Raw genomic sequence first — 26,405 nt, 5'->3', positions numbered from 1 at the left:
TAGGTTGTTACAAGGCTTTAACTTGTGACCTTGGACTTACAATGGTGTGAAATGTATTACAAAAATATGTGTTTCCCTACTAACATGAGAGGTAACAAGCCCAAATCCTATTTGGAACACACATGTTCTACGTTAATTTTTTATGGATATGGGGTTTAGGAAAATTCGAATTCGAATCGAACTTAATCGTTGCCAAACTTGAATTCAAACCCGAACCGTGTGACATAGGTTGTTACAAGGCTTTAACTTGTGACCTTGGACTTACAATGGTGTGAAATGTATTACAAAAATATGTGTTTCCCTACTAACATGAGAGGTAACAAGCCCAAATCCTATTTGGAACACACATGTTCTGCATTAATTTTTTATGGATATGGTAGCATCAGACAGGGGTTCTAGTCTCTAAGGTGTCAGAGAGACTAAGGAACACAAGGACTCCAAAACCCAAAGAAGGTTTTGAGAGAAAACACTAAGAAACCCCTCAATTAAATTAATTGATCAATAATTAAGAAATTCCTAAGTCTAACTTAGGAAAATCGATTAATTAATGGATATTAATTAAGGAAAACGATTTTGCTCTAAACACTCCCAGAAAAGTGATTTGACGAAGTCTAAGATGATCTGAGCCATCGATCATGAATAGATCTTGGTCATTGATGCTCCAACGAGAAATTATAAGACCAAGTCAAAGGGGCCTAGAGAAGACACAGTTTACATTTTGTGAGCAAGGCAATTTGTATTCCCCAATTCACAATTTCCAGCGCGAGCATTGTTCAAGCCAAGGGAAGAGAGTAGCGGGGGTTACAACAGGGAGAATTTCTAAAGAAATTCTCAAGTGGTTTTCCACTTTCCACAGTCAGGGAAGGTGTTGAAAAATGTAACTAGGTTCGGTCTTCATAATGACCTGTAATTGTGATTTTATGTAAGAGATGTAAAGAAAAAAAAAAAAAATTATTGTAATGCTTGCATCATGGGTTTTATGAGCAAGAGATTTTATTTTTGAGTCAAAGCTCCCATTGAGAGCCTTTAGGAATTTTGTCATCTAGTCATAAAAGAATAAACGAGTCATTGTCATGTAATGAAGACATGTTACACATTGTAAAGAGTCACTTGTCTATGTAAAGTCATCCTCCAAGACCTTGTCACTAGCCCTCATCATGTCAGCCTACAACAAAGAGATGAATCAAGAAGATGAAGTCGCCTTCCATCCAAGTGATCATGTTGGCCTAGAGGTCATGAACAAACTTGTATATATACCCCTACTCAGCCTCATTTGGAGAGAACGAGTTCGGTGAAGCAAGTCGAGAAAGAAGTACGAAGTATACACCAGAAGAAGCCTCCATATCAGTGCAAAAAAGAGGAAAGATAGCAAAGATAGTCAAGCATTGTTTTTGAGTAAGTTTGTCCTCCAACGTGCAAAGATAGCAGAAACAAAGGTATTCAGAAGAAGTCGAAGAAGTTGTTGTCACTTTGAGGTGATTATTGTTTGGGTATAGAACCTCGCTAGGATAAGCCAAGTCAAGGTGCAAGAAGTCTCTCTCTTGTAGAGACTATAAAGGAAGCGAAGATAATCTAGGGTTTCTGTGGTAGGGTGGCAAGCCTACAAGAAGAGACCGAGAATAAAAGGAAGTCGAAATCAAGAAGGGAAGGAGCCAAGATCGAGAATAGAAAGGAAGTCGAGAACAAGAAGAGGAAAAGCATCGTTGAAGAAGAGGGTAGTGACTTGGTCTTGGGAGGACACTAGAGTTAAAGGTCTTTGTCATGGTCTTCGTATTCGTCGATTGAAGATCTATAAGAAGAAATTTTTATTGGGTTTCCCTCTCAAAGAGTGAGAGGTTTTGGCCCTGGCTGACAAACCTACATACTGTGTCTCTTGTCTTCTATTGTTTATTTGGTAATTGTCTTGATGAAAAGAACACAATAATAACATAACGAAAAGAAGATCATAATCCAAGAAGTAAAAGTATATCACAAGCAATCATCAAGAATATAAATCTCCTAACTTATGATGCCCTAGATTTCTCAACATGGTATTAGAGCTTAGGTGCTAAAATCAAGAAGGGGCATCTAATCAAGAAGACACACGAGGACACCAAGAAAGTCAAAGGACACCAAGTAAGAGATCAATATCTTCATCATACCAAAACCCTAGATCGAAGAAACATACTTTAGCAAGAGTCTTGAAATCATCTTCGAGAAGGAAGCAGGAAGAAAGACCAAAACCCTAGAAGCATTTCCAAGATCATCACCTAAGAAAGGCTAGAACATTCAAGAAGGATCGTGAAGCAAGATCTCCCTCAATCTTTCAAGGAGTAGTCCTCTATCAACATCAAGATTAAGGAGGAAGCAAGCAGCAAATACTCAAGTAAGTTTATGACTTCATCTGATACTATCAAAATGTCTTTTTGCAAGGAAAGTAAAAAACTAGTTGGGGCTTCAAATTTTCTTGCATGGAAGAAAAGTATAGACCTAAATCTCATTGAGAATGAAGTCATGGACCACATCAAAGGGTCAATAACTCAAACTCCCAAAGAAGATACTCAAGCACATGCTAGATTCATGAAGGGAGAAGTGAGAGCCCAGAGGATTCTCATAGAATCCATCAAAGACTCTCTCATCCCATATGTATCAAAATTAGACACTGCAAAAGCTATATATGACAAATTGGTAGAGTTGCTTTCTGTAAACACCGTTGGAGAAGTAATTTCTCTAAGGCAAGAACTCTACAAATTGAAGATCTCAAGGAAGAAGGAATAGCCTCATATTTTATGAGAATTTCTAAAATAAGAGATCAACTTCAAGATCTCGCTGAAATAATGTTTGACAAAGAAATGACCATTGTAGTACTGAATGCACTACCAAGGAATGGGGCAACTTCACTTCAAGTATCTATGGGAAGAAAGAAGCCACTCCTTTTCAAGATCTATGGTCATTGTGTAAGATTGAAGAAACCAGACTAAATGCAAAGTCAAATGTAGGAACAAATGAGCAGAATCAAGCGTATGTTGCTATCTCAAGAAGAAAAGGAAAGTTTGGAAAATTTGGTCCTCAAAAGAAGAAGAAGAACATGGCTGAAGTACAATGTTATGGATGCCAAGAATATGGGCACTATCAAAGAGATTGTCCTGAGCTTAAAAGGAGCAATAACAAGAGGAATAAGGAAGAAGCCCATATTACCCAAGAACTAGAAGAGCCTGAGATAAAGAAGCCTAAGAAGGAGGAAGTGAAAGATCTCTACTATGACTCTATCATAGCATCACCATATGCATATTACTTGGCTCTTCTTTATTTAATTTCTTGTTGACCTTTTACCATATATTAGACTTCCTTATTTAATATGCCCTAGGCCTACCTCTAGTGTCATGCCACATCATCTCCTTTGGGGTTTTGAGCCACAAATTGGGTCTTCAATTTTGACTTGGCTTTTCTATCAAACCGCGAGGGCCCACAGGGCATGCCACATACCATCGAAATCAACACGAGGAAAATCCAATGACGAGGATCTCCAAGGAAAATTCAGTGATCCGCTTCTTCAAAAACCTTCAACAAGTGCAGGGTATGTCCATCATCCAGGAAATCTAAACCCTAGAGTTAGGATGCATCATATTAGAGAATGGCATCATGGTAGAAGCATTAGAAGTAAGAACTCGCGACATATGTAATATGATGGATGTCTAGAACAAAACCTATGGAAGACAACTATGTAGGATATAGCTCTTGGAAAACCTCATTAAAAGCTCAAGTGATACTTATGAAAAAGGAAGAAGTCATCTAGGAAAAGGGTTATCATACATCTGTCAAAAGGTAACATCTGCAGTATAAGATATGCAAGATCCTCAAGATTCTTTGGAATCATCATTGAAAGACTCACCGATCAAGAGGAAAAGCAAGTGTTTCTTCAAGAATTCCAATCTTGTGGAATTCATAGGTTGATGGTATGATAACATAACAACGAAGCAGGTCGAGGGGTGAAATTCCTTCACTCAAAGGAAGTTGTTGCAGGAAGTCTGGATGACCCAAAAGGAAAGATGAGGTATGTATGCTCGCATTCGAAGTCATTTCATATGATTGCAGACAACATGAATCATTGCTCCATCTTAAGAAGCATGATCAAGGAAGGAATTTCCTCCCTCAAAAAGGGATGCAAGAATGCATGGGTCACATATTTATTAGATGAAATCAACATAATATGTCCTCATATGGAATATGAGGTGGTTAACTGCAACTGAGGAACTCTAAAGCTCCTAAGAATGAAATATGTGAAGAAAGAAAGGAAGAGATCATATGCAACAATGGTAAAGGCATTCAACATCGGAAAGACCAAGAAGATTTGATTTTGATATCTCCGAGAAAGATACGGAGACTCTAATGGAAGTCTAGAAAAAGATGGAGACCCTTGACAATGCATATCTTTAGGAGATGTGTCAACTTATATGCATGATGTTGATGCCTACAGGAAGATGTCATGTTAAAAGACCATCAGGTAATTATGATTTAAGTATTCATTATTTATGAACTAATATCTGGATGGGCTTATACAGGGCTACCAAAGGGAAGAATTGTGGTTGTCTTCCAAGAGAACCACGTAGAAGGATGCAAGAATCTTCCCAAGAAGAAAGCATGATGAAGGTAGCATAACATGAAGCAATGCCAAATGTAGACTGATAGATCACTTTTTGATTGTAGGTTTTAACCCCATACATAAATTACCTGCATACAAATTCTAAACCATAGAAAATAAACAATGTGAGAGCATAACACATAAAACACATATACACAAAGATTTTCCCCTGGATCCCAAAACCGGGACTACCAGCATGATTTTTCATTATGTTCCTTTCAATGTTACAATACATATATATACATGTCGAAGCATCCAATACCATGGACCGAAAAACCATCGCATCTAATACCATGGACCGAAAAACCATCGCATCCAAAACCATGTGCTAAAACCATGCACAAAACCATAGGTAGGTTCGTCCCACCTAATCATGGAAAAAATATAACACAACCCAACATTCTCCCACTTGTTGTTTTCTTTCCATAAGGGGCCACAGGAGAGCTTAGTCATTTATCCAGCCCTGCAACACCCATTGTTTCTCTACACCAAGAGAACTTCTCAGAGCTCACAGATTTTGTCAAAGCATCTACAGTGTTCTTCAAAGTGTCCACCTTTACCAACAACACCCTTTTGTCTTCTATCATATCCCTCACAAAGTGATACTAAACATCAATGTGCTTTGTCTTTGAATGGTAAGCAGGGTTCTTTGCCAAGAAAATTGCACTTTGGCTATCACAGTCTATTCTTATAGCTCCCTGCACTAACCCCATACTTGAACACAATCTCTGCAGCCAAACTGCTTCCTTGCTTGCATGAGTGGTTGCCATGTATTCTGCCTCTGTAGTTGATAATGCCACTACAGATTGTTTCTTACTCATCCAACTGACTACACCTCCAAATAGGTTAAACACATATCCGCTTGTAGATCTTCTCTAATCCAGATCTCGAGCCCAGTCTGCATCAACAAAGCCACGAATATCCAAAACCATGTCCAATCCTGGTCTTCCTTGGTAGCACAAACCATAATCACTAGTGCCACGCAAATACCTGAAAACCCGCTTCACTGTTGTCCAATGCTCCTTCTCTGGTTTTGACATAAACCTGCTCAATACTCCCACTGCATGTGCAATGTCTGGTCTAGTACAGACCATTGCATACATCAGGCTACCGACTGCACTTGCATATAGAACACAGGACAAGTCCTCTTCCTCTTCTTGTGTCTTGGGACACTATTCAACAGATAACTTTACACCTACAGGAATAGGAACCTTCACTGGTTTACTATCCTGCATATTAAACCTCTATAGTATTGTCTCGACATACTTTCTCTAGTTTAACAAGAGCTTCCTCTTTATCCAATCTCTCTTAATTTCCATGCCCAAAATACAGTTTGCAGCACCAAGATCTTTCATGTCGAATTTGGAGAACAATTGGGTCTTCAAATCTTGGATAATTTATGTCATTTCCAACCAACAACATATCATCCACATACAAGACCAGATAAATAACAGGGTCACCAATTAATTTAAAATACACACAGTGATCTGCTTTGTTTCTAGTGAAGCCAAGTCCCCGTATAAATGTATCAAATTTCTGATACCACATCCTTGGTGATTGTTTTAGCCCATACAGAGACTTCTTTAACTTGCATACCAGTGCTTTCTTACCCTTCACTGCAAAGCCTTCAGGTTGCCTCATGTAGATCTCCTCTTCCAAATCCCCGTGAAGAAATGTTGTCTTCACATCCATCTGTTCTACCTCAAAATCAAAAACAGCAGCAACAGATAAAAGTAATCTAATAGAAGCTACCTTGGCAACAGGAGAAAAAATATCACCAAAATCAATTCCCGGCACCTGGGAATAACCTTTTGCTACCAACCGAGCTTTGTATTTCTCCACCTTTCCTTCTGCATTCGTCTTCTTCTTGAACACCCATTTGCTACCAATGGGTTTCCTTCCAGCCGGCAACTCCACCAGATCCCATGCCTCATTTTTGTGCAAAGATGCCATTTCATCAACCATGGCCTCTTTCCTGAGTTTGCCATTCTCTGAATCTTCTACTTCCTTCACAGTTTTGGGATCATCATCAATAGTAGATAAAGAAAAATTTGAACAAAAAACAAATGGACTATACCTTTCTGGCTGTCTTCTATCTCGAACTGATCTTCTCACAACCGGAGTTTGTGGCTCTTCATCTTCTAATTCCTCTTCTGTTGTAGAGTCTGATTCTTCCTCCTTTAGCTCAAACTCTATCTTCTCAGGTTCCTTTGATGGGACTTCATGTTTAATAACATTTTTCACCTCTCTGAACACCACATCTTGGTTGTACACAACCTTCCTTGTTACTAGGTTCCAAAGCTTATAACCCTTTAAACCATCCTTATACCCAATAAAGATGCACTTTTCAAATTTACTATCCAACTTTGTTCTTTTCTCCTTTGGAACATGTACATATGCATCATATCCAAATACCCTCAAATGTGAAAAAGAGAGTTTCTTACTAGTCCTTACCTTTTGTGGAGTCTTCTCCTCAAACGCTGATGAAGGTGACCTGTTGACCAGGTAACATGTTGTCTCCACTGCCTCTGCCCAGAATTCTTGTCCTAACCTGGCACCACTGAGCATGCTTCTTACCCTTTCCATCAACGTCTTGTTCATTCTTTCTGCAACTCCATCTTGCTCAGGTGTGTATGGAGTAGTCTTCTGTCGTGCTATACCACACTTCTTACAGAATTCTTCAAATTCCTTGCTGCAAAACTCTCCGTCGTTATCTGTCCTCAGCACCTTTATCTTCTTCTCTGTCTGGTTTTCCACCAGCGCCGTAAATTCTTTAAACTTGTCAAAGACTTCAGATTTCCTGTTGAGAAAATATATCCATGTATTCCTTGAGAAGTCATCTATAAATGATACATAGTACACAGACTTACCCAGTGATGGAACCTTCACAGGTCCAAACACATCACTGTGCATAAGCTCTAATATATGTTTCGCCATCTTCCCACCAGAGGGGAAACTCACTCAATTTTGCTTCCCATATACACAATTTTCACAGAAGTCAAAATCCAGAAAGCTATTAGTCATACCTTTACCATGAAGTATTCGAAGGCCCTTCTCTCCAATATGTCCAAGCCTTTGATGCCATAGCATGGTCTTTTCTCCAGAGACCACTAGATTTTCTGCTCCACTTTCAGGAACCACAGAACTATTGCACCCATCAATAACAGTGCTACCTTACAACTTGTACAGAGTTCCAATCCGAACTCCCCGCATCAATACCAGTGCTCCCTGAACCATCTTGCAGGTATCTTTCTCGAACACTGCTTTTACACCTACAACATCCAGCGTGCTTACAAAAATCAGATTTCTGGCCAATGCAAGAATCTGCAGAACACCCAGAAGTGTTCTAACCCTTCCACCTTGCAACTTCAACTTTACTTTTCCGCGACCAATGATTCTAGCCTTCCTATCATCCCCTAAGAAGACATCACCACCATCATATTTCTCATACTCGTAGAACCACTCTCTATGGGGAGTGAAGTGAAAGGATGCACCTGAGTCAATCAACCATGCCTCATGGTCTACATGTGCACTTGAAGAAGCCAAGTATACATCCCCACCTTCATCTGAGGTGGTTTTCGCCTCTGCAGAAGGAGCATCATCAGATCCCTTTCCTTTGTCAGGAGCTTTAGATTTACAGTCCCTTTTGTAGTGCCCTTACTTTCCGCATTTCCAACACACCTTTACAGGTTTTCTTGGAGATTTAGATCCCCCTCTAGATTTTAGATCTCCCACTCGATGACTTATTTTTGTTTCTGTTATGGGACTGTCCTCGTACAGACAAGGCATCACCATTCTGGCTCTCCATATTTTTCCATCTCATCTCCTCCGTCAGCAAGGATGAAACTATTTTATACAACTGCAAGGCAATTGCATTGCTACCTATTGCAATAACTAGACTATCCCACAAATCTGGTAGAGAACATAACAAACTGATGCACTTATCTTCATCTAAAATTTTAATATCAACAGATAATAACTAACTTACCACAGTATTAAATGCGTAGATGCTCTGTCACCGAGTCTCCATCTTTCATCCTCAGGTTATACAACTTTTTCCATAGGAACAGTGTATTCACCAGAGACTTAGATTGGTACAAAGTCCCTAACTTGACCCACAAAGCCTTAGTCGTAGCTTCCCCTGATACATTCAACAATACTGAATCTGAGTATTGTTCTCTTTTCCTTCTAATCCAACTTCTTCCATTCTTCATCGGACACTCCCATTGGTTTAATACCCGGATTTACCGTGATCCACTGATCTTTATCTACCAACAGATCCTCCATCTTGAGTTTCCATAACTCAAAACTCTGACCATTAAATTTCTCGATCTCTATCTTTGCATTGCTCGCCATCTTCTTTCACCACTAGCATCGATCCCACAGATCTCGCACTGAACAGGGTCTACCACAAGCCCGAGCTAAACCCCTCAGTAACAAAGTCGTCCCCTTGAAGCCAAAACAGCTCTAATACCACATGTAGGTTTTAATCCCGTACATAAATTACCTGCATACGAATTCTAAACCATAGAAAATAAACAATGCGAGAGCATAACGCATAAAACACATATACACAGAGATATTCCCATAGATCCCAAAACTGGGACTGCCAGCTTGATTTTTCATTATGTTCCTTTCAATGTTACAATACATATATATACATGCCGAAGCATCCAATACCATGGACGGAAAAACCATCGCGTCCAAAACCATATGCTAAAACCATAGGTAGGTTCGTCCGACCTAATATAGGGTCCCAAAAAAATTTCCCTGAGGCGCTACACTAGACCCCATGGAGGAGGGGCTACCTGCCCCCCTCAAACCCCCTGTGACCCCCCCGCTGCGCAATCGACACAACGAAGGGGGGGCTCCACACCCCCTATAACCCCCTGGTTAACTAGGGAGGCTAGTCGTGGAAAGAATATAACACAACCCAACACTGATAAGAGGAATGATGACATGACTGACTCATGGATAAAAGTGATGGATGGTCTATGCCCTATGAAGAAGTCCCAAAAGAACAAGACTTCGTGACAAAGGAAATGCATGACATCGAAGGAAGGAGCTCTTCAAGCAAATGGTTGTCCCATCATCTCCACCTGAGGAGTTGTTATAGGTCCCTAATTAAGAGGGAACCTAGAAAGAAGTTTCTTACTTAAGGAAACTTGTAAATTCCTAAGCCAAGAGGGAGCTTAGGTACATTCCTTGTGTAGGAATGAGTAAATTCCTTTATTGGAATAGATATGTCCTCCCTAATTGAGAGGGAGAGATAGACACATCATTCTAGTCTTCACTTGGGAAGACAGAATGAGAGGATTGGGTAATCATTTGGCATCTAATACTCTTTGAGGATGAGATAGGGCATCCAAGATAAGAGTAGTCGTGGAGGACCGATATTCTTTGAGGACTGGGAATCCAAGATAAGAATAGTCCTGATGGAACACACCCTGAGAACTCAGGTGGGGTATGTTCCGAGAGAGACAATGATGAGTGTCTATAAATCATTGGTCTCGCCAGCATTGAGCTCAGATCTTGTGGAGAGATAGAGTTGTTAGTCAAGGCCTTGCTATGTGACAATGCTGGTTGATATGATGCTAAACAAATGGGTTACCAATCTGATTCTTCTTATGAGAAATTCTTCAGATTGAGAATGACCAAGTACCATTATGAATACCTCCCTAGTTAAGAGGGAGTGTTGAAAAATGTAACTAGGTTTGGCCTTCATAATGACATGTAATTTTGATTTTATGTAAGAGATGTAAAGAAGAAAAAATAAATTATTGTAATGCTTGCATCATGGGTTTCATGAGCAAAAGATTTTATTTTTGAGTAAGGCTCCCATTGAGAGCCATTAGGAATTGTCATCTAGTCATAAAAGAATAAAATATCCATTCTCATGTAATGAAGACATGTTACACATTGTAAAGAGTCACACTTGTCTATGTAAAGTCATCCTCCAAGACCTTGTCACTAGCCCTCATCATGTCGGCCTACAACAAAGAGATGAATCTAGAAGATGAAGTCGGCTTCCATCCAAGAGATCATGTCGGCCTAGAGGTCATGAACAAATTTGTATATATACCCATACTCGGCCTCATTTGGAGACAATGAATTTGGTGAAGCAAATCAAGAAAGAAGTGCGAAGTATACACCAGAAGAAGCCTCCATATCAGCGCAGAAAAGAGGAAAGATAGTCATGTTTTTGGGTCAATTTATCCTCCCACGTGCAAAGATAGTGGAATCGAAGGAATCCCGAAGAAGTCGAAGGAGTTGTTGTCACTTTGAGGTGATTATCGTTTGGGTATAGAACCTCGCTAGGAGAAGCCAATTCAAGGTGTTGATTTGGGGTAGCAACGGATGTGCTCTAGCCACGAAAATTGGTGGAGAAGCTAAAGCACATGCGATCTCCAAGACCCAAAAATGGTTTGGGCAGAATCTAACCAATTTGGAAGATATTAAAATAATTAATATTTTTAATGGAGTTCCTAAGTCTAAACTTAGGGAAAATAAAATATTAATGTGAATTGAAATAAAACTGAGTTAGAATGGTCCAAAAGTCATGGATCAAGGCAGATCTAATCTTAGCCATTGATTAGGGACTTAATCTCGGTCGTTGATGGACCAACGAGAAAAGTACAAGAAAAGGCTTGAGGGTCAATTGGAGGACGCACTGAGGGAGACCAGTCAATTCAATTTCTAGAGCGGGGTTAGCTGAGAAATTCAAACTAGTGGTCTAGAGAGCAGCAAGAGGCAGCAAGTACGGAGCAGAGAGTCAGGATCAGCAACAGAAAACCAGCGCAGAGGTAGGAGAGGCAGACACAGGGCCTTTCAGGCAAACGTTGAGGCAACAAGAGACTGTGCAGTCACTAGAGGGCCCACGTGGGTGATGCAGAGAGGCCCAGGGCTAACGCAGACAAGCAGGGGCTGACACGGAGTGTCTGGGAGCTACACAAAAGTCAGCCAAGCTAACACTGGGACTGGGAGAAGCGCTGGAGAATTTTTCTCTCTGTTGGGTAAGCCAGTTTGGCACCCAGTTGTACTGAAGAATCGCTGAATAATAAAATCCTCTCTTGCTGCACCGGTTTTCCCACATTGGGTTTTTCCGAGGACTGTTGTCCAAAATATCTGTGTCGATGTGTTGATTCTTGTGCATGTGTTTGTTTCTGTATTATGGTGTGATATCTGCAGCAGAATTCATTTTAATGTTTATTGAAGGAATTTCATAAATAACTTATTGAAAATAAGTAGGCAAAGTAAATTAGATGTTGCAGTGATAGAATTTTCACACAAGGTGCAAGAAATCTCTCTCTTGTAGAGACTATTAAGGAAGCGAAGATAATCTAGGTTTTTGTGGTAGGGTGGCAAGCCTACAAGAAGAGACCGAGAATAAAAGGAAGTCAAGATCAAGAAGGGAAAGAGTCGAGAACGAGAAGAGAAAGGAAACTGAGAACAAGAAGAGGAAAAGCATCGATGAAGAAGAGGGTAGTGACTTGGTCTTGGGAGGACACTAGAGTCAAGGGTCTTTGTCATGGTCTTGGTATTCGTTGATTGAAGATCTATAAGAAGAATTTATGATTGGGTTTTCCTTTCAACAAGTGAGAGGTTTTGGCCCTGGCTGAAAAGCCTACATACTGTGTCTCTTGTCTTCTATTGTTTATTTGGTAATTGTCTTGATGAAAAGAACACAATAACAACATAACGAAGAGAAGATCATAATCCAAGAAGTAAAAGTATATCACAAACAATTATCAAGAAGAGAAATCTCCTAACTTATGATGCCCTAGATTTCTCAACATAAGGAAGGTTGAATTATCCAACAGGGAGGTCGTATTCTGCAATGCGGGTAGTCGGGAGAGGGATCGATTTAGTTGCTAATGCCCGAATCTAGTCCCGGGAGGCCTAGCGAATTGTTTCTAGAGACAAAGAAAGGCAGGATGACTCATCTAGAGGTATTTCAGAGGCAGTATGAAATTTCTCCAACAAGCATTGCGCATTTCCAGTCCAGCTGAGCGAATTTGCTAAGAAGTGTGAGTTTGCCAGAGAGGGCCAAATCGAGTAGTTGTGAGGGAAAAGGATTTTCCCAATATTTTTCAGTGGAGATAAATTGTCAGAGGATAGCCATTTGGGCACCCAGTCGTAATTCTCTACATTTGCTACATAATAACAAAAGCCTCATCTGTTGCACTAGTTTTCCCTTCGAGGTTTTTCTAGGGACAGTTGTCCATAAACAACGGTGTTAAATTTTTGTGTGTGTGCATTTATTTCTCAATTCCATATTTGTATTTCCGCGGTGCTTTTATTGTGAAGAATGCAAAGTGAATTTATTGTTATTTGCTGAATAATAATTCAGAAGACAAATAAACCAATGTTGTGAACATTGGCATTGGGATCAAATCGGCAAGGGTCCAGAAAACCAAAAAATCGGGAAAATTGGGAAAATATCGGTAAAAAATCGGCAAACATCAGCAAACTTAAGATACCATAAAAATATTTTTAAAAATCGGCAAACATCGGCTAGCCCAAAAAATTGTGATTTCGAGATAAAATCGAGATGTTATCGAGATGTTCGCAACACTGAAATAAACTGCTAACAGTTAGAAAAATAAATATCCAGTTGTTGCATTCAAGGAATTTTCACATTCTGCAACATACAATTGACTATCTTCGTGATAGTGTGGTTTACCTTTCAATGAATCCATTTTGTTGTGGAGTGTAAGGTGTTGTCTTTTGACCCCATGTTTAACACAAAAGTTATCAAATTCTTGGGAACGAAATTCACCAACATTATTAGACTTAAGAGAGGTAATGTGACAACCTGACTCATTTTTCCACTAAAGCTTTGAACTTTTGAAATTCATTAAACACCTCAAATTTGAGTTTCAAAAAGCATGAAAACATCGAAGAAAAAGGTTTAAGAAAACAATAAACTTAGTAAACTACTAAGCTTAATTCACCTTTACCTATACATTTCTCTTATTTAACATTTACAGGTCATTTAGCATTTGAATTTGAGATGAAAGTGAGCCATGATTCGCCTTGGTTACTCATGAGAGTGAATCTGACACAAATAGTGACTCTCTCATTGATAATCCTGATACCATTACACTCCCATTGATAGGCCTGATGCCTTTGTACAACATATGGATGTAGAAGAAGAATCAATGGCATTGACTTCTTGATCCTCATTTGATGTTGATTTGTTTTAGCTACTTTTGGTTTGCACTGTCCATTGTTAATTTTCAGTTTTAACTATTTACTTTATTTACATTAGATCTTGATGAGTCATTGACTTGTCACTCTTTTCTATTTGCAAGTAATTTTAATTTAATATTTCAGACTTTAGTGACTACTATTTAGTATTTGTTTACCACCATTTGAAATTTGAATCAATGTATTTTATTTTGTCATAGGTTATGAACATGAACTTTTGATGTGCATGTATCATTGATCAATGTGAAATATGATAACTGCAATGGTGACTGATGAATTTCTAGCATTTACAATTTGAATTTAGTACTTACATTGCAACATGATGAATTTACATGGGCCGGAATTGTTATTACAAGGATTTATTTTTTTTTTAATTTTAGATACAGAGCCCCTATGCTAGGGACCCCGATGTCCCCCAAATCCCCCATAAATTTCCTCAAATTTGGGGACTGTCTCAACATATCCGTAGTGTGTGTTTCTGGGACTCCTGCATCCCAGAAACTTGGGGTAACATTGCAATCTACACAGCCCTTTGTGTAGTAGATAGTGTTTTCTGCATTTCAGGAGAGGCAACTTACTTCATAACGTCTGAGGTGCTACCATCAATGTTGGAATGTCTTTTGTTGTCAAAAACTAAAAACACAAACATTGTCTTAGTTTTTCATGATTATTGCCAGAATTACTATTTCATTATCTTAGTTTTTTATGATTATTGCTAGAATTTATGAGGGAATCTCTTTTGATTATTATTATATTTTATATCTTGTCTTTGCAAATCATGCATGTATCATCACAAGCCTTATTTCTTGGCTTTAGAATTAAGATCAAATACCATGCTAGTAACTCCTTTACTGATCTTTTACCACCCCTCTTCTTATTTACAGAGCTATAAGAAGACTTAGTGGGGAGTTGTAAGGAGAGATGTTCTTTTCATCAAGGTATTATTTTCTGTCCTCTTATGTTTTAATTCCTGTATGAGAGTAGATATTCATATAACAAAGTTGGTGAACTAACAAGTTAGTCAGGCCAACTACCAGGGATAAATGACAATGAACATCAAGTAGCACCGACCATGGTGGAATCATCCTTCATAGCACGTTTGTCCATAGCCATGTTCTCTATCTTTGCAGGTTTTGGCTGACATGTATTCTGAGTTCTCCAATGCATTTCATTCCCAAACCTAGTCTGTATATTGAATGCTCATGGAATCAATAAGATGCTATTTATTTTTAACAATCTCTGTATCAATGATAACCCTGATATCAAATAATGCACTCTTTTCCTTTTCACTTTTGAGGTACATTTCCTGAAGCTGAGTTCTGCATATATTTTGACTTACTCTACTACCTTGATTGGAAACTGTCCCAATCATGCACAGAATATGTAAACTAAAGCAAGCATGGCAGAAAAAATCTATAATCTATAAATACATATCAAAATCATACCTTTGGAGTGCATTTTCCAGCTCCAAAGCTCTTCCTTTGTGCTTGAACCAAAGCAAGAAGAAGCCTGTATGTTTCAATGGCATTCATTGGCGATGACTGTGCAATCTGCAGTTTTGCTTTTGTTCTCAACAACACTCCTTGTTCCCATTTTCCTGTTTCATCTAAAGCAGCATCAAGGACAGTTTCTGCTTCAGAATAACGTTTCTGAGCTGATAAAATTAGTGCCAAAAGCCTCCATCCTTTCAATAGTGAGCCAGCAGTTAAGTCCAGATATTCTTTTACATAGCAGAGAGCCAGATTCAGATTACGATTTTCAGCATACTCAAGACCCAATTCAAAGATCCAGTCTGGGTTTTGTTTTTCCCAAATGATAGCTTCCTCTAAGAATTTCAAAGCTTCACTGTGCAGACGGGTTCTTTCTGAGTCTGAAGATGAAGCTTTAGTTTTCCTTTCCAATGCAAGACCTAATAAACGATATGCAATGCCCTTTAAGTGTTCAAACTCCCCTTTGGCATTCTCCACTTGCATATTCCACTCCTTCAGCAGCAAGATGGAAATCTTCAGTACAAATCTTTGCTGCTAATAACAATGCTGACAAATCATTTGGTTTTTCTGATTTGCTCAATGACTTTCTTAGAAGATTTAACGCAACCAGATTTTGCCTCGCACCACTATAACAAAGAGCCAGATCATTCCATCGATCAGACCTTGCATAAATTCCAGGTAAGACCTCTTCAACTTGCTTTGCTATTACAAGGGATTGTCCAGAAAGAGAAAGTGCAAAAGTAAGGTGATCCATGACTGCAGGATCCCACGCAATTTTGCGTAGACAACATTTTCTTAGGAGAATCATAAGCAATAGAATAGCCTCCTCTGTATTATTCTTTGGGACAAATGAACCATCAATCTGAGCAGCTAAACTAGGTGCACCTGCCTCAACCCCCCCATAAAGTAACAAAATAGCAAATTCCTTTTGTATTCTTGCGCAACAATCTGCATCAAGGTGCCATTGACTAAGGAGAGCCCGTCTATATGCAGCCATTGCTTCATGCTGGAGACCTGCTTGCTTCCACAGTTCTGGTAGAAGTTCAACAGCCTTGCCAACTGTCTCTTGCAGTTTGTTGTCTCCCAACAACTCAGGCATGCCCTGAGGAAAAGCGTTTTCAATTGTGTCTAGAACACTTTTGCATTCTTGAGCAGCTTCTGCAATCACAGAATGAAAATATAATTGACAAAGAGAAATGTGCAAAGTCACATAGGATTCTCATAATAATAAATAACAAAAGAGAAAATCACATCAAATGCAAACATAGCCCAAACCCAAAACTAAGCAGCAAAACTTTTATTTATAAGATATTTACTGTATATTCTGATAGTAAACATCTAGAAAAAGATCTGACATGTCTAAGAAAAATAAACACCAACGATGAACCTCCAGACTATGATCTACGGCATTACTCTTTTGCATCCTTTTGTTACAACGCAAGATGGACTTTTATTGAACATCAGATTATTTCGATGCACGGGATAATACATGTTACATATTTGCAAAGCCACTTCCTAGTAAGGAATAATGCAACATTACTATTCCCAAAAAAAATGAAGCGCCATTCTGCGTACATGGGTATAGCTGCAGCATTATCCTCTTGCATCCTTTCTTCTGTTATTATTGAGTATGCAACAAGAATCTTTAAGTCCTTTGATGCAGATTACATCAGATTTGACATATTTCTAGGTTCACAGCTTCAGTAGAGAAAGAAATTCATTAATGTAAATGGGAATAAAAAGTACAATAAGTCACAAAATAATGATGTGAGACTGCCAAAAGCAACTCTTAACAGAAGAAAGGAAATTTTCTGAAAAGTTCATAGTTGAAAATGTGATGAAGATGTGTTCCATTACCAAATGGCAAAAACTGTTATGCTAACAAGATAATGGAAAACATAATGGCCGAATCCAAATTACTGCCAAGGAACAACAGAAATGTCTCCCAAATAAAGAAACAAGCAGATGAGGAGGAAGTCATATTAGACCGGTCAATTTTTTAACATAAAAAATATTAGGGTAAACAACCACTTTATGAATTTGCCACCATGTGAACAAGAAAGAAAATTAAAAAGAAAAGGAATTCAAAGGGACAAAAATGACAAAATGCATTCAAAGGGACTGTTAAAGGAACCATGCAGAGAAACACAAGGTAGTTCATCATGCACCTAAGCGCTAATCATCTTAACTCCAGATCTACCAAGCGCTGAGAAGAATCAAATCTCAGGGGATGCAAACCTTTCCTCAACTTTTGCACTCAAAAAGGGGTTTGCATCTTGAGAGATTTGATCCCTCTCGGCACTCAGTAGATCATTATATGTTTTGGAATATCATGGTTACGAATATTAATCATTATTATTTTAATTTATTTTAATGTGATATCCATATCATGATTTTTTATTGAAAATTTTGTTTGTAATTTTATTAATAAAAACAAAATTACAATATAAAAAATTGATTTGAATCGATTTATACTTTTATTATTTCTATTACTTTTGTAATTGAGCTGATATTATGTTTTATTATTATTAGTATTTTCATCTAATGCATCATTTTATGGACGGTATAAAATCTCCCCCATTCTGGACTGCAAAGCGCCTCTCAGCGCAATAAAAGTAAGAAAGTTTTCCTGACCAACATGCAACTCTAAATAAAAGGTACTCTCCCATCACCCACAATCATAAACCCCTATAAGGAAAAAATCTGTCCTCGGTTTTTATCTGGTAAAATACTCTGTGGGTATGGCTGTGCCATGTGCAATCCTTAGTGGCAGACTATGTCACAAGATTCGTCGCACTTCAACCTTGAGGTTCGAATTTTGGCAAACCTTAAAAAGATTTTAAAGTTCGATGAACCTCATCAAACCTGATAGCCATTGACCAAGTCAATAGATCAAAACTCATAACCTCATGTCGCAACTCAAGCTTGTAATCTATCCTTGCAGTTTCCATGTTTGTGATAGCATTTTTTATTTTTATTGATGTTGATTCTTACAGTTTGATCCTATTTTTCAAGTTAATATATCTATACATATAGAAAATATACATAGACTAACCTAATGGCGAACCTTATCTGAACCCTATCAAAAAATTCGAACTTGAGCCGAACCTGATCATTGTCGAACCCAAACCATGTGACTTAGGTGGCAGACACCAACCAGAAAAACTTAATATCTTGCATTAACAAGGTCGTGAAAGTTGAAACCATCCAGAAAAATTATAATACCTTGCGGTTATCATAAGAAGAAAATTTAGCTTCATAGATCCCACCAACTATTTTATTTCTCAAAGAAACAGCAAAGGTTTTATTATTTGTTTCAACTTCTATTATAATCCTATTCAACCACACTTGCATCAATCTCTGGAAAGCAAGCAGTACCAACACTATTTTGTTTTGACTAGAGGCATAAAAAGTTCAGAAGTGGTTTTCTATGACTTAAAGGCAAAACTTGAATTGTGCTATAGTTCTCTACTATTGACTGCTACTGAGTGCTATGATGAAGTATTTTAAGGACGTTTTTTTTTGCCTGTGTCTTGTTCTGCTTGATATGACTCCAAGATTATTATGGCTAGCAGAAATTTTTTCGATAAATACATTTGCCAAAATTCGGGAATCCTCTCTTTCTTTGTCTTAAACAAGCAGTTTCCATCTAGCTCTAGAACCTTGACTTCGCTTCTCCTTTGCTAAACGTTTAGCAATCTTCTTTCTTTAAGGCTAAAAATTCCTGTCAATGTTTGCCGCTCTCCATCTTCAGAAAAGTTCAATGAGATCGTTTAAATCCACCCTTATAGCAGATACTGCAATACCTATTCATCAGAATGGATTTTAAATCCTCCTAGGCTCCTAGCCACTCAATAATCACTGCAACAGACCAGCACATAGAACAGGTTAATTCACACTTTGTCAAGTTAAAATGTTTATGAAACAATTTGAGAGTTCACCCAAATGAACTGTTGCAAGTGGAAATATTTGAAAATTTGTTATCACAAATGAGCAATCATACAATTTCTGCGATGGGCCAAATTGATTTTATTGGAGAAACAATAATTGCAAACCTTCTGAGAGGACCCCTCTAACTCAAGGGGGAGGCATCAAGGATGTCCCTTGCCATCTACGGAAGCCATATCTCCTAGCCATCTGTACAGGATCACCATCCCCTATGAAACGGAACACTGGGACATCCTCTGATCCCATAACAAAACCCCCAAATATATATATATATATATATATATATATATATATACATATATATATATATATATATATATATATATATATATGCTTTCACTAGCAGTAGGGTGGGCTTTGATTGTATAGAGTCAACCATGAAATTGCTACCAGGAACACCAATTCATGTGTTTAGTTCTTTCTCATTTAACTTTTCACAATTACCACCAACCAAACAACAATTAAGTAATATAATAGAAGAGCAAAGTAATATCACAGAAGAGAAAAGAGCATGATATTCCAAAATGCAGGCATTCTTGAATGATGGGTGGACATGTATGTGGCGAGTTGTCAAATGTTATTATGAATGAATATGACAAGATGAATCCAAACAGAACCTTCTAGATGTTGCAACCTTCACCTGTTTGTTGACTGTGTCAATTAATTCTTGGCAAGGAACCCACAAATATGTGCATTTTCTAACAGATAGTTTATATCATGTCAGATGATGATGTATGGATATACCATTGTATTTTTATTTTTATTATCATTAGCAAAAGCAATGCTTTACATGTTTTGAAGATCAAATTGTGCAATTGGATGCATCGTGTCTATTTGTCCACTACTGTACCTTGAGATTTAGAAGATCTATCCAGTCATTGCTGAAACATGTACCCCCAACCCCCTGTTTGCAAACCTTGCAAAACAGGGTAAATTTGAAATATTGGCAGTCCAATAGTACTATCTATTGTGAATATGTAAGGAAAATCATGACTAACAAATACAAAACACACAAAGAAGCGAAAAGCATCCAATGAAATACACAAAGAAGGGACAAGCGTCCAAGGAACAAGGAGAAACAAAGAAAAGAATCTGGATAAATGAATCACCCTTTTATATGTTAATCTCAAATAAATAATTTACATGGTCACCTGTTTGTTGGGGAAACTACACATAACAACATGAGTGGTCTATAATATTTGACCATTATTGACATTAATAGAAGATTTAGGGCATTAACCTTACAATATAAATATAACCCCACCATATTACATAATTAACCATAACAATTCATCCCATCACAAGAAAAATTGGTCTGCAATGCATGTAAAATGTAAGAGAAAAAGTTTCTACATCTGTTAATGAGAACCCATCAGGCCTCATCAAAAAGATGACCTTTTCGTCACAAGATATCAACCTACGCAAAAGGCAGGAAAACAGGAATAACCTGCAAAGACTAAAGTATGGATCACTAGTGCCTCTCTCTCCAAGGTTGCGTCCTTGTACAATTTGAGAAATTCAAAAGTTCAACAGCAATATGAAAAGCAAGATGAGGAAGTTTCTCCAATTGAAAAGCATTATCAGCCACCTATATCTCGATGCTCAATCTTCCAAAGAGACTTCAACATTTTCTTGTAAAAATACAACAAATCTGTCATGGAATATGAACTTGCGTTGCAACTTGTTGCAATCCATCAACTATTTATTCTTGATAATGTGCCTTCAAAGAGAGGTCAAGGGTGTGAGAATGTTGTTGACAGCTATGAGATAGAAAGAAAATGAAATTAAATTAATGTCCACAAATGACCAAAATAAGTCAATGAAACTAGAAAGTACAATATGTCATAGTGGCCATGAAGGGGTGTCAATGGCATCTACCCTAGATGAAAAATAAGCATTATTAAAAATAAATATTAAAGGGGGGAAGACCCAACTAGCAAACACTTGACAAAAACATGGGAGAAGATGCCTTAATCTGCACCAAAATCAGAGGAGGAGCTAACATCATCACTGACCACAAAGAAAGTACAGCCTATGGATGTCTTCTAGGGAATCATCCAAACTAAAGCTACGATGGATTATCCTAGGGAGAAGTTGGGTGCCTCTCGTTGAGGCAGTCCTAACATTTGAGGTCAATGAGTCCCTAATAAAGCATGCAAATTTGACAATCGGCACTTTTTTACTCAATTTGCATTCGGTATCAATCTCACCCTATGTTGAATGCTAGAACAAGTATGTCTAGGTGACCCTGTGATATGTCTGAATGGTCTTAATCAATAAATGAATTGAATTGATTTACAATGATCAATGAAGCTCAATAAATAATACAAATGTATTTACAGAAATAGAAACAACAAGTTTCTACTAAGAAATAGAAACAGCAAGTTTCTTCTAAGAAACTGCTAATAAGATCACAGACGATCTTATCCGAATGAGCATTAAACACTAAAATAGCATTATTCTAATACCCTCCCTTAATGCTCAATCTATTTACAACACCTATAGACCCTCTGAATTTTACAAACTTATCAGGACCAAGGGGCTTGGTGAAGATGTTTGTTGGCTGCTCCGTTGTGGGAACATACAGCAACTGAACGGATCCGTCTTCAACAAGCTGTCGAATGTAGTGACAATGGGTTTCCACATGCTTTGTTCGTTCATGGAAGACTGGATTCTTGGCAAGTTTGAGCACTCCCTGATTATCACAAAACAAGGGAGTAGGACTTGCCTGGGAAACATGCATATCCACAAGCATACATCGAAGCCAAACTGGCTCACAACTGCTTCCCGATACTCTGCTTCTGTCAAGGAGAGAGCCACTGCCTACTGCTTCTTACTAGTCCAGGTGACAGCACCGGATCCCAGACTCATCAACCGAACCGGCCCAGTCAGAATCTGTGTAACCACTAAGTGTAGGATCGGAACTCCGAGTGTACAGAAGTCCATATCAGGAGTGCCACGCACATAATGCAACACACGGTTCGCTACTATCCAATGATCAACCTTAAGAGCTGACATGAAGTGGGAAATGTAGCTCACTGCAAAACTGATGTTAGGTCTAGTGGCAGTAAGGTAGATGAGGCTGCCCACTAATTGCCTGAATAAAGTTTCATCCACAAGTGGGGAGGATGACTGAGCTGAAAGTTTGAGCCCTGGTTCCATTGGAGTCGTGGCTGGTTTGCAATCCTGCATTCTGAACCTGTCCACAAGATTTCTGGCATACTTGGACTGAGAGAGAAAGATGTTGTTCTCAATCTGCCAGACTTCAACCCCCAAACAGTAATGAAGAAGTCCCAAATCAGTCATATCAAAAGTGCTACGCAAATCCTATTTGATCCATGGATCAAATGTGTTGAACTGCTAGTAATGATAAGGTCATCCACATAGACAACCACAAACAGAATATCATCACTAGTATGCTTCATATACAGGTTTGCATCAGATGGACTCCGCTGAAAGCCATGATCTGTTAAGTACTGATCAATTTTCATGTACCAAGCCCGAGGAGCTTGTTTCAGACCATAGAGTGCTTTGACTAATCTATAGACTTTCTGTTCTTGATTGGCAACCTTGAATCCTAGAGGCTGCGTCATGTAGACTTCTTCCTGTAAGTCACCATTCAGAAAAGCACTCTTTACATCCATCTGATGGACTTTCCAACTGAACTGAGCTGCTAAGGCAAGGACGAGCCGTATGGTACTCATCTTGGTTGTAGGAGCAAAGGTCTCCTCATAGTCTATGCCTTCCTTCTGTGAGAACCCTCGAGCAACAAGGTGAGCCTTATACTTGTCTAGGGTTCCGTCAGCTTTGTATTTCACTTTATACACCCATTTGCAGCTAATGGGCTTCTTCCCTGTAGGAAGATCAGAAAGGGTCCAAGTGTGATTCTTTTGAAGACTCTGGAATTCAACTTCCATACCCTGTTCCCACTCAGGTATACCCTTAGCCTCTAAATAGCTTTGAGGCTCAAAAACACTGTGTAGGTTAGCCATAAGAGCAAAATTGACTGTAGGCTGTTGTTTGCTCTTATTTCTGGAAGTTCTAACTTCAAGAGGCTCATTATCCCGGAGATCACCAATAGTTTTAGCCCACCATTTAGGCCGGTGAGTAGAAGAACCAATATTAGGAGTAGGTAGAGGAGGCTCAAGAACAACAGGTGCAGCAAGAAGAGGATTATTTTCCGAAGAAAGCTCAGGTAGTGCATCATCAAATACTGATGCTGCATCATCCCTCCCATCAGGTGGACCTAACGGAAGAAGAACATTGTGAGACTGATCCTCAGAGCACTGCTCAGAAGGAGGAGACTGAAAGAACCCTCTGTCTTCATCAAATACTACGTCCCGACTAAAGCTAAGACGACCAATGTCTATATCTATCAGCCTATAGGCCTTGTGGTGATCACTGTACCCTGTCATCATGAGTTTCTGGCTTTTGGAATCCAACTTAGAGCGCTTAGCAGCTGGAATCCAAACATATGCAACCGAGCCAAACACTTTGAGGTGACTGATCTTAGGCTTACGGCCAGACCAAACCTCTTCTGGAGTCTTCCCCTTAACAGCCTGAGTAGGTGATCGGTTAAGAAGATAGACAACAGTAAACACTGCTTCAGCCCAAAATTTGTTCGGAACACTCCTGTGTTGTAACATGGAACGAGCCATTTCAACAACCGTACGGTTGCAACGTTCGACAACATTGTTCTGCTGAGGAGTGTAGGGTGTGGTTAACTGGTGTTTGATGCCATGGGTATCACAGAAGTTGGAAAAAGCAGAAGAACAAAATTCCCCCCCGTTATCTGTCCTAAGAGTTATGATATTACAGCCAGACTCTTTTTCAACTAAGGACTTAAACTTCTGAAAAATACTAAATACATCAGATTTACTTTTTAGAAAATACGCCCACATCTTTCTACTGAAATCATCTACAATAAGCAAAAAATATTTGCAACCAGTAATTGAAAATGTATTCATAGGACCACAAATATCAGCATGAATTAACTGGAGTACCTTAGATGCGCGCCAAGATTCTCCATCCTTGAATGAAGACCGATGTTGCTTGCCAGCTTGACAGGCGCCGCACACTCCCAACTGCTGAGTCTGAATATCAGGTAATCCTAACACAAGTCCCTCCCGAGAGAGCTGAGAGAGATACTGAATGTTTAGATGCCCATATCGCTGATGTCACAGAGTGTTGATGGGAGAAACACGAGCTGCTAGAGCCACTTTTGGAGAATCACCAGTGTCAAGAAGCCTGTATAGACCATGATCCTCTAGGCCAACAGCAACCGTAAGACGAGTCTCCCTGTCAATAATGGAGCACTTGTGCGCACTAAACACTACATCAAGTTGAGGAGAGTTCCTCACAATCTGGCTGACAGACAGCAAATTGCTTTCCATACCAGGAACATAGTACACATTCAGGAAGATGAGTGTGCGTCCACCAGACTGGATCTGAACTGTACCTCTACCAACCACTGTGTACTCTTCACCTCCGCCGAATACCATGGAATCAATAAAAGGTGAGAAGTCAATGAACCAGTCATGCCTGTGAGAAAAATGATGTGATGCACCAGAGTCAATGTACCAAGTAGAAGATTGGGCATGATCTGAGGACCTCTTAGCCATAAAGGCGTAAAAGGCAGATTCTGTCTGCTCAGATGTTCTACAACATTCGTTGTCTGATGAGACCCTCCCTGCTTCTTCTGTTCAGAAGCAATTCACTGTCGGCAATCTTTCTTCATGTGGCCGAACTTGTGACAGTAGTTACACTGCACATTTTTCTTCCTAGCCGGATCAAAGGCTGAGAAGAACCTTTCTGCTAAAAGGACTGAGAGGAATGATATTTGGCAGCAAAACCATTTTCTGAGGAGGCTGATGAAGCACCACTACCAAACTGTTGTTTCCAACGATCCTGCTGCATGAGTTTGGTGCATAACTCTGGAAACTTCAAATCAACATTAGTGGAGGTAATGTTGAGTGTTTTTATGAAGTGCTCATAAGGTTTTGGTAGACTTTTCAGAGTGATGACTACCATATCTTCTTCCTCCATGGTCCGACCAATGGCTTCGAGTTGATCTCGAATGTCTTTAATCTTGTTAAGATGTTCCTGTAAAGACATATGTTCTTCCATCATGATGGAGAACAACTGATTCTTTAGAAAGAAAGCTCTGCTCTTGTCGGATGTCTCATGCAGTTCCTTCAAATGTTGCCAGATTTCGGCAGCTGTCTTGCCGAAAGGAATCTGTGGTAACTGATCATCAGTCACATAGAGTTTGAGAAGCATAACAGCCTCACGATTTCGATCATCAAATTTATCTTGATCGGCACCAACTGTACCAAGACTGAGCTCTTTGCCCAAAACGAGTTGGTCAAGACGCCTATATTCAAAAATAATCAACATTCTCTGTTTCCAGATGTTATAATTGGTGCCATTAAAGCACTGATTGTCTTCCAACATCAGATTAGTGAACAAGCCATCTGTACGTTTTCCAAGACACGGAAAACAACAAAGAAGTTTGGCACAGATTTCAATGCAAATGCCGGCTGATCCGGACAAAATCTGACAAGTGCTAGAAACAAAATTCAAATTCGCTGACTCGAAAATCGAGGCACAAAAAACGATGCACCCAAAAAATTATGACGACTACCCAATGGAAATATCACAAAACCCACATCAAATCTGTAATCGGAAGAAGTTTTCGAAAAATAAAAAAATTTAAAATACCTTGGTCGATTGAGCCACGAAGGATGGTCTCGGTTAATGTTGCGGAGGTATTTACTGATGATGTTGTTGCAGCACAACGAATAGCTTCTAACGATACAATAATTCCAGGTGAGACCGTTTCTTTATTATTATTTCAATTCCTCAAGAATCAGCGAAACAATTCCTGGGGATATTACAATGCAAGAACCTGGGATCACACTTTTGAGTTCTGACAATAAACTGGAACTATCCTCTGCAAATGAACACGGTCTTCTCCTGAAGATAACCTTTCGACAAGCAGAACTCAACGCCAAATCTTGTAAAGAAGACACTGAACTTGGCTACAGAGATAGATCACCAAAATGATAAATATATTGCACAATACATGGCTTCAGATTTAATTCCAAGAGTTTTGATTCCACTTGGCTATATGTCCC

At 38.9% G+C, this 26,405-nt stretch overlaps 1 protein-coding gene across 1 annotated transcript in view; it reads right to left on the bottom strand.

The window, feature by feature from the left end:
- LOC149249193 (protein NPG1-like) overlaps positions 1-26,405 on the bottom strand; it is a 176,896-nt gene that overhangs the window by 58,442 nt on the left and 92,049 nt on the right. The window contains 2 exon segments of the mRNA XM_089458647.1: positions 15,277-15,799; positions 15,801-16,479. Coding sequence (XP_089314773.1) covers positions 15,277-15,799; positions 15,801-16,479 — 1,202 coding nt within the window.

This window comes from Pinus tabuliformis, chromosome 7 (genome assembly GCF_031772625.1).
Source record: "Pinus tabuliformis cultivar Carrire ecotype Pingquan chromosome 7, CPIR1, whole genome shotgun sequence".
In the NCBI taxonomy this organism is placed as follows: domain Eukaryota; kingdom Viridiplantae; phylum Streptophyta; class Pinopsida; order Pinales; family Pinaceae; genus Pinus; species Pinus tabuliformis.
Note: the sequence above shows the minus strand (reverse complement) of the source record. Positions and strands in the feature narration are given on the sequence as shown.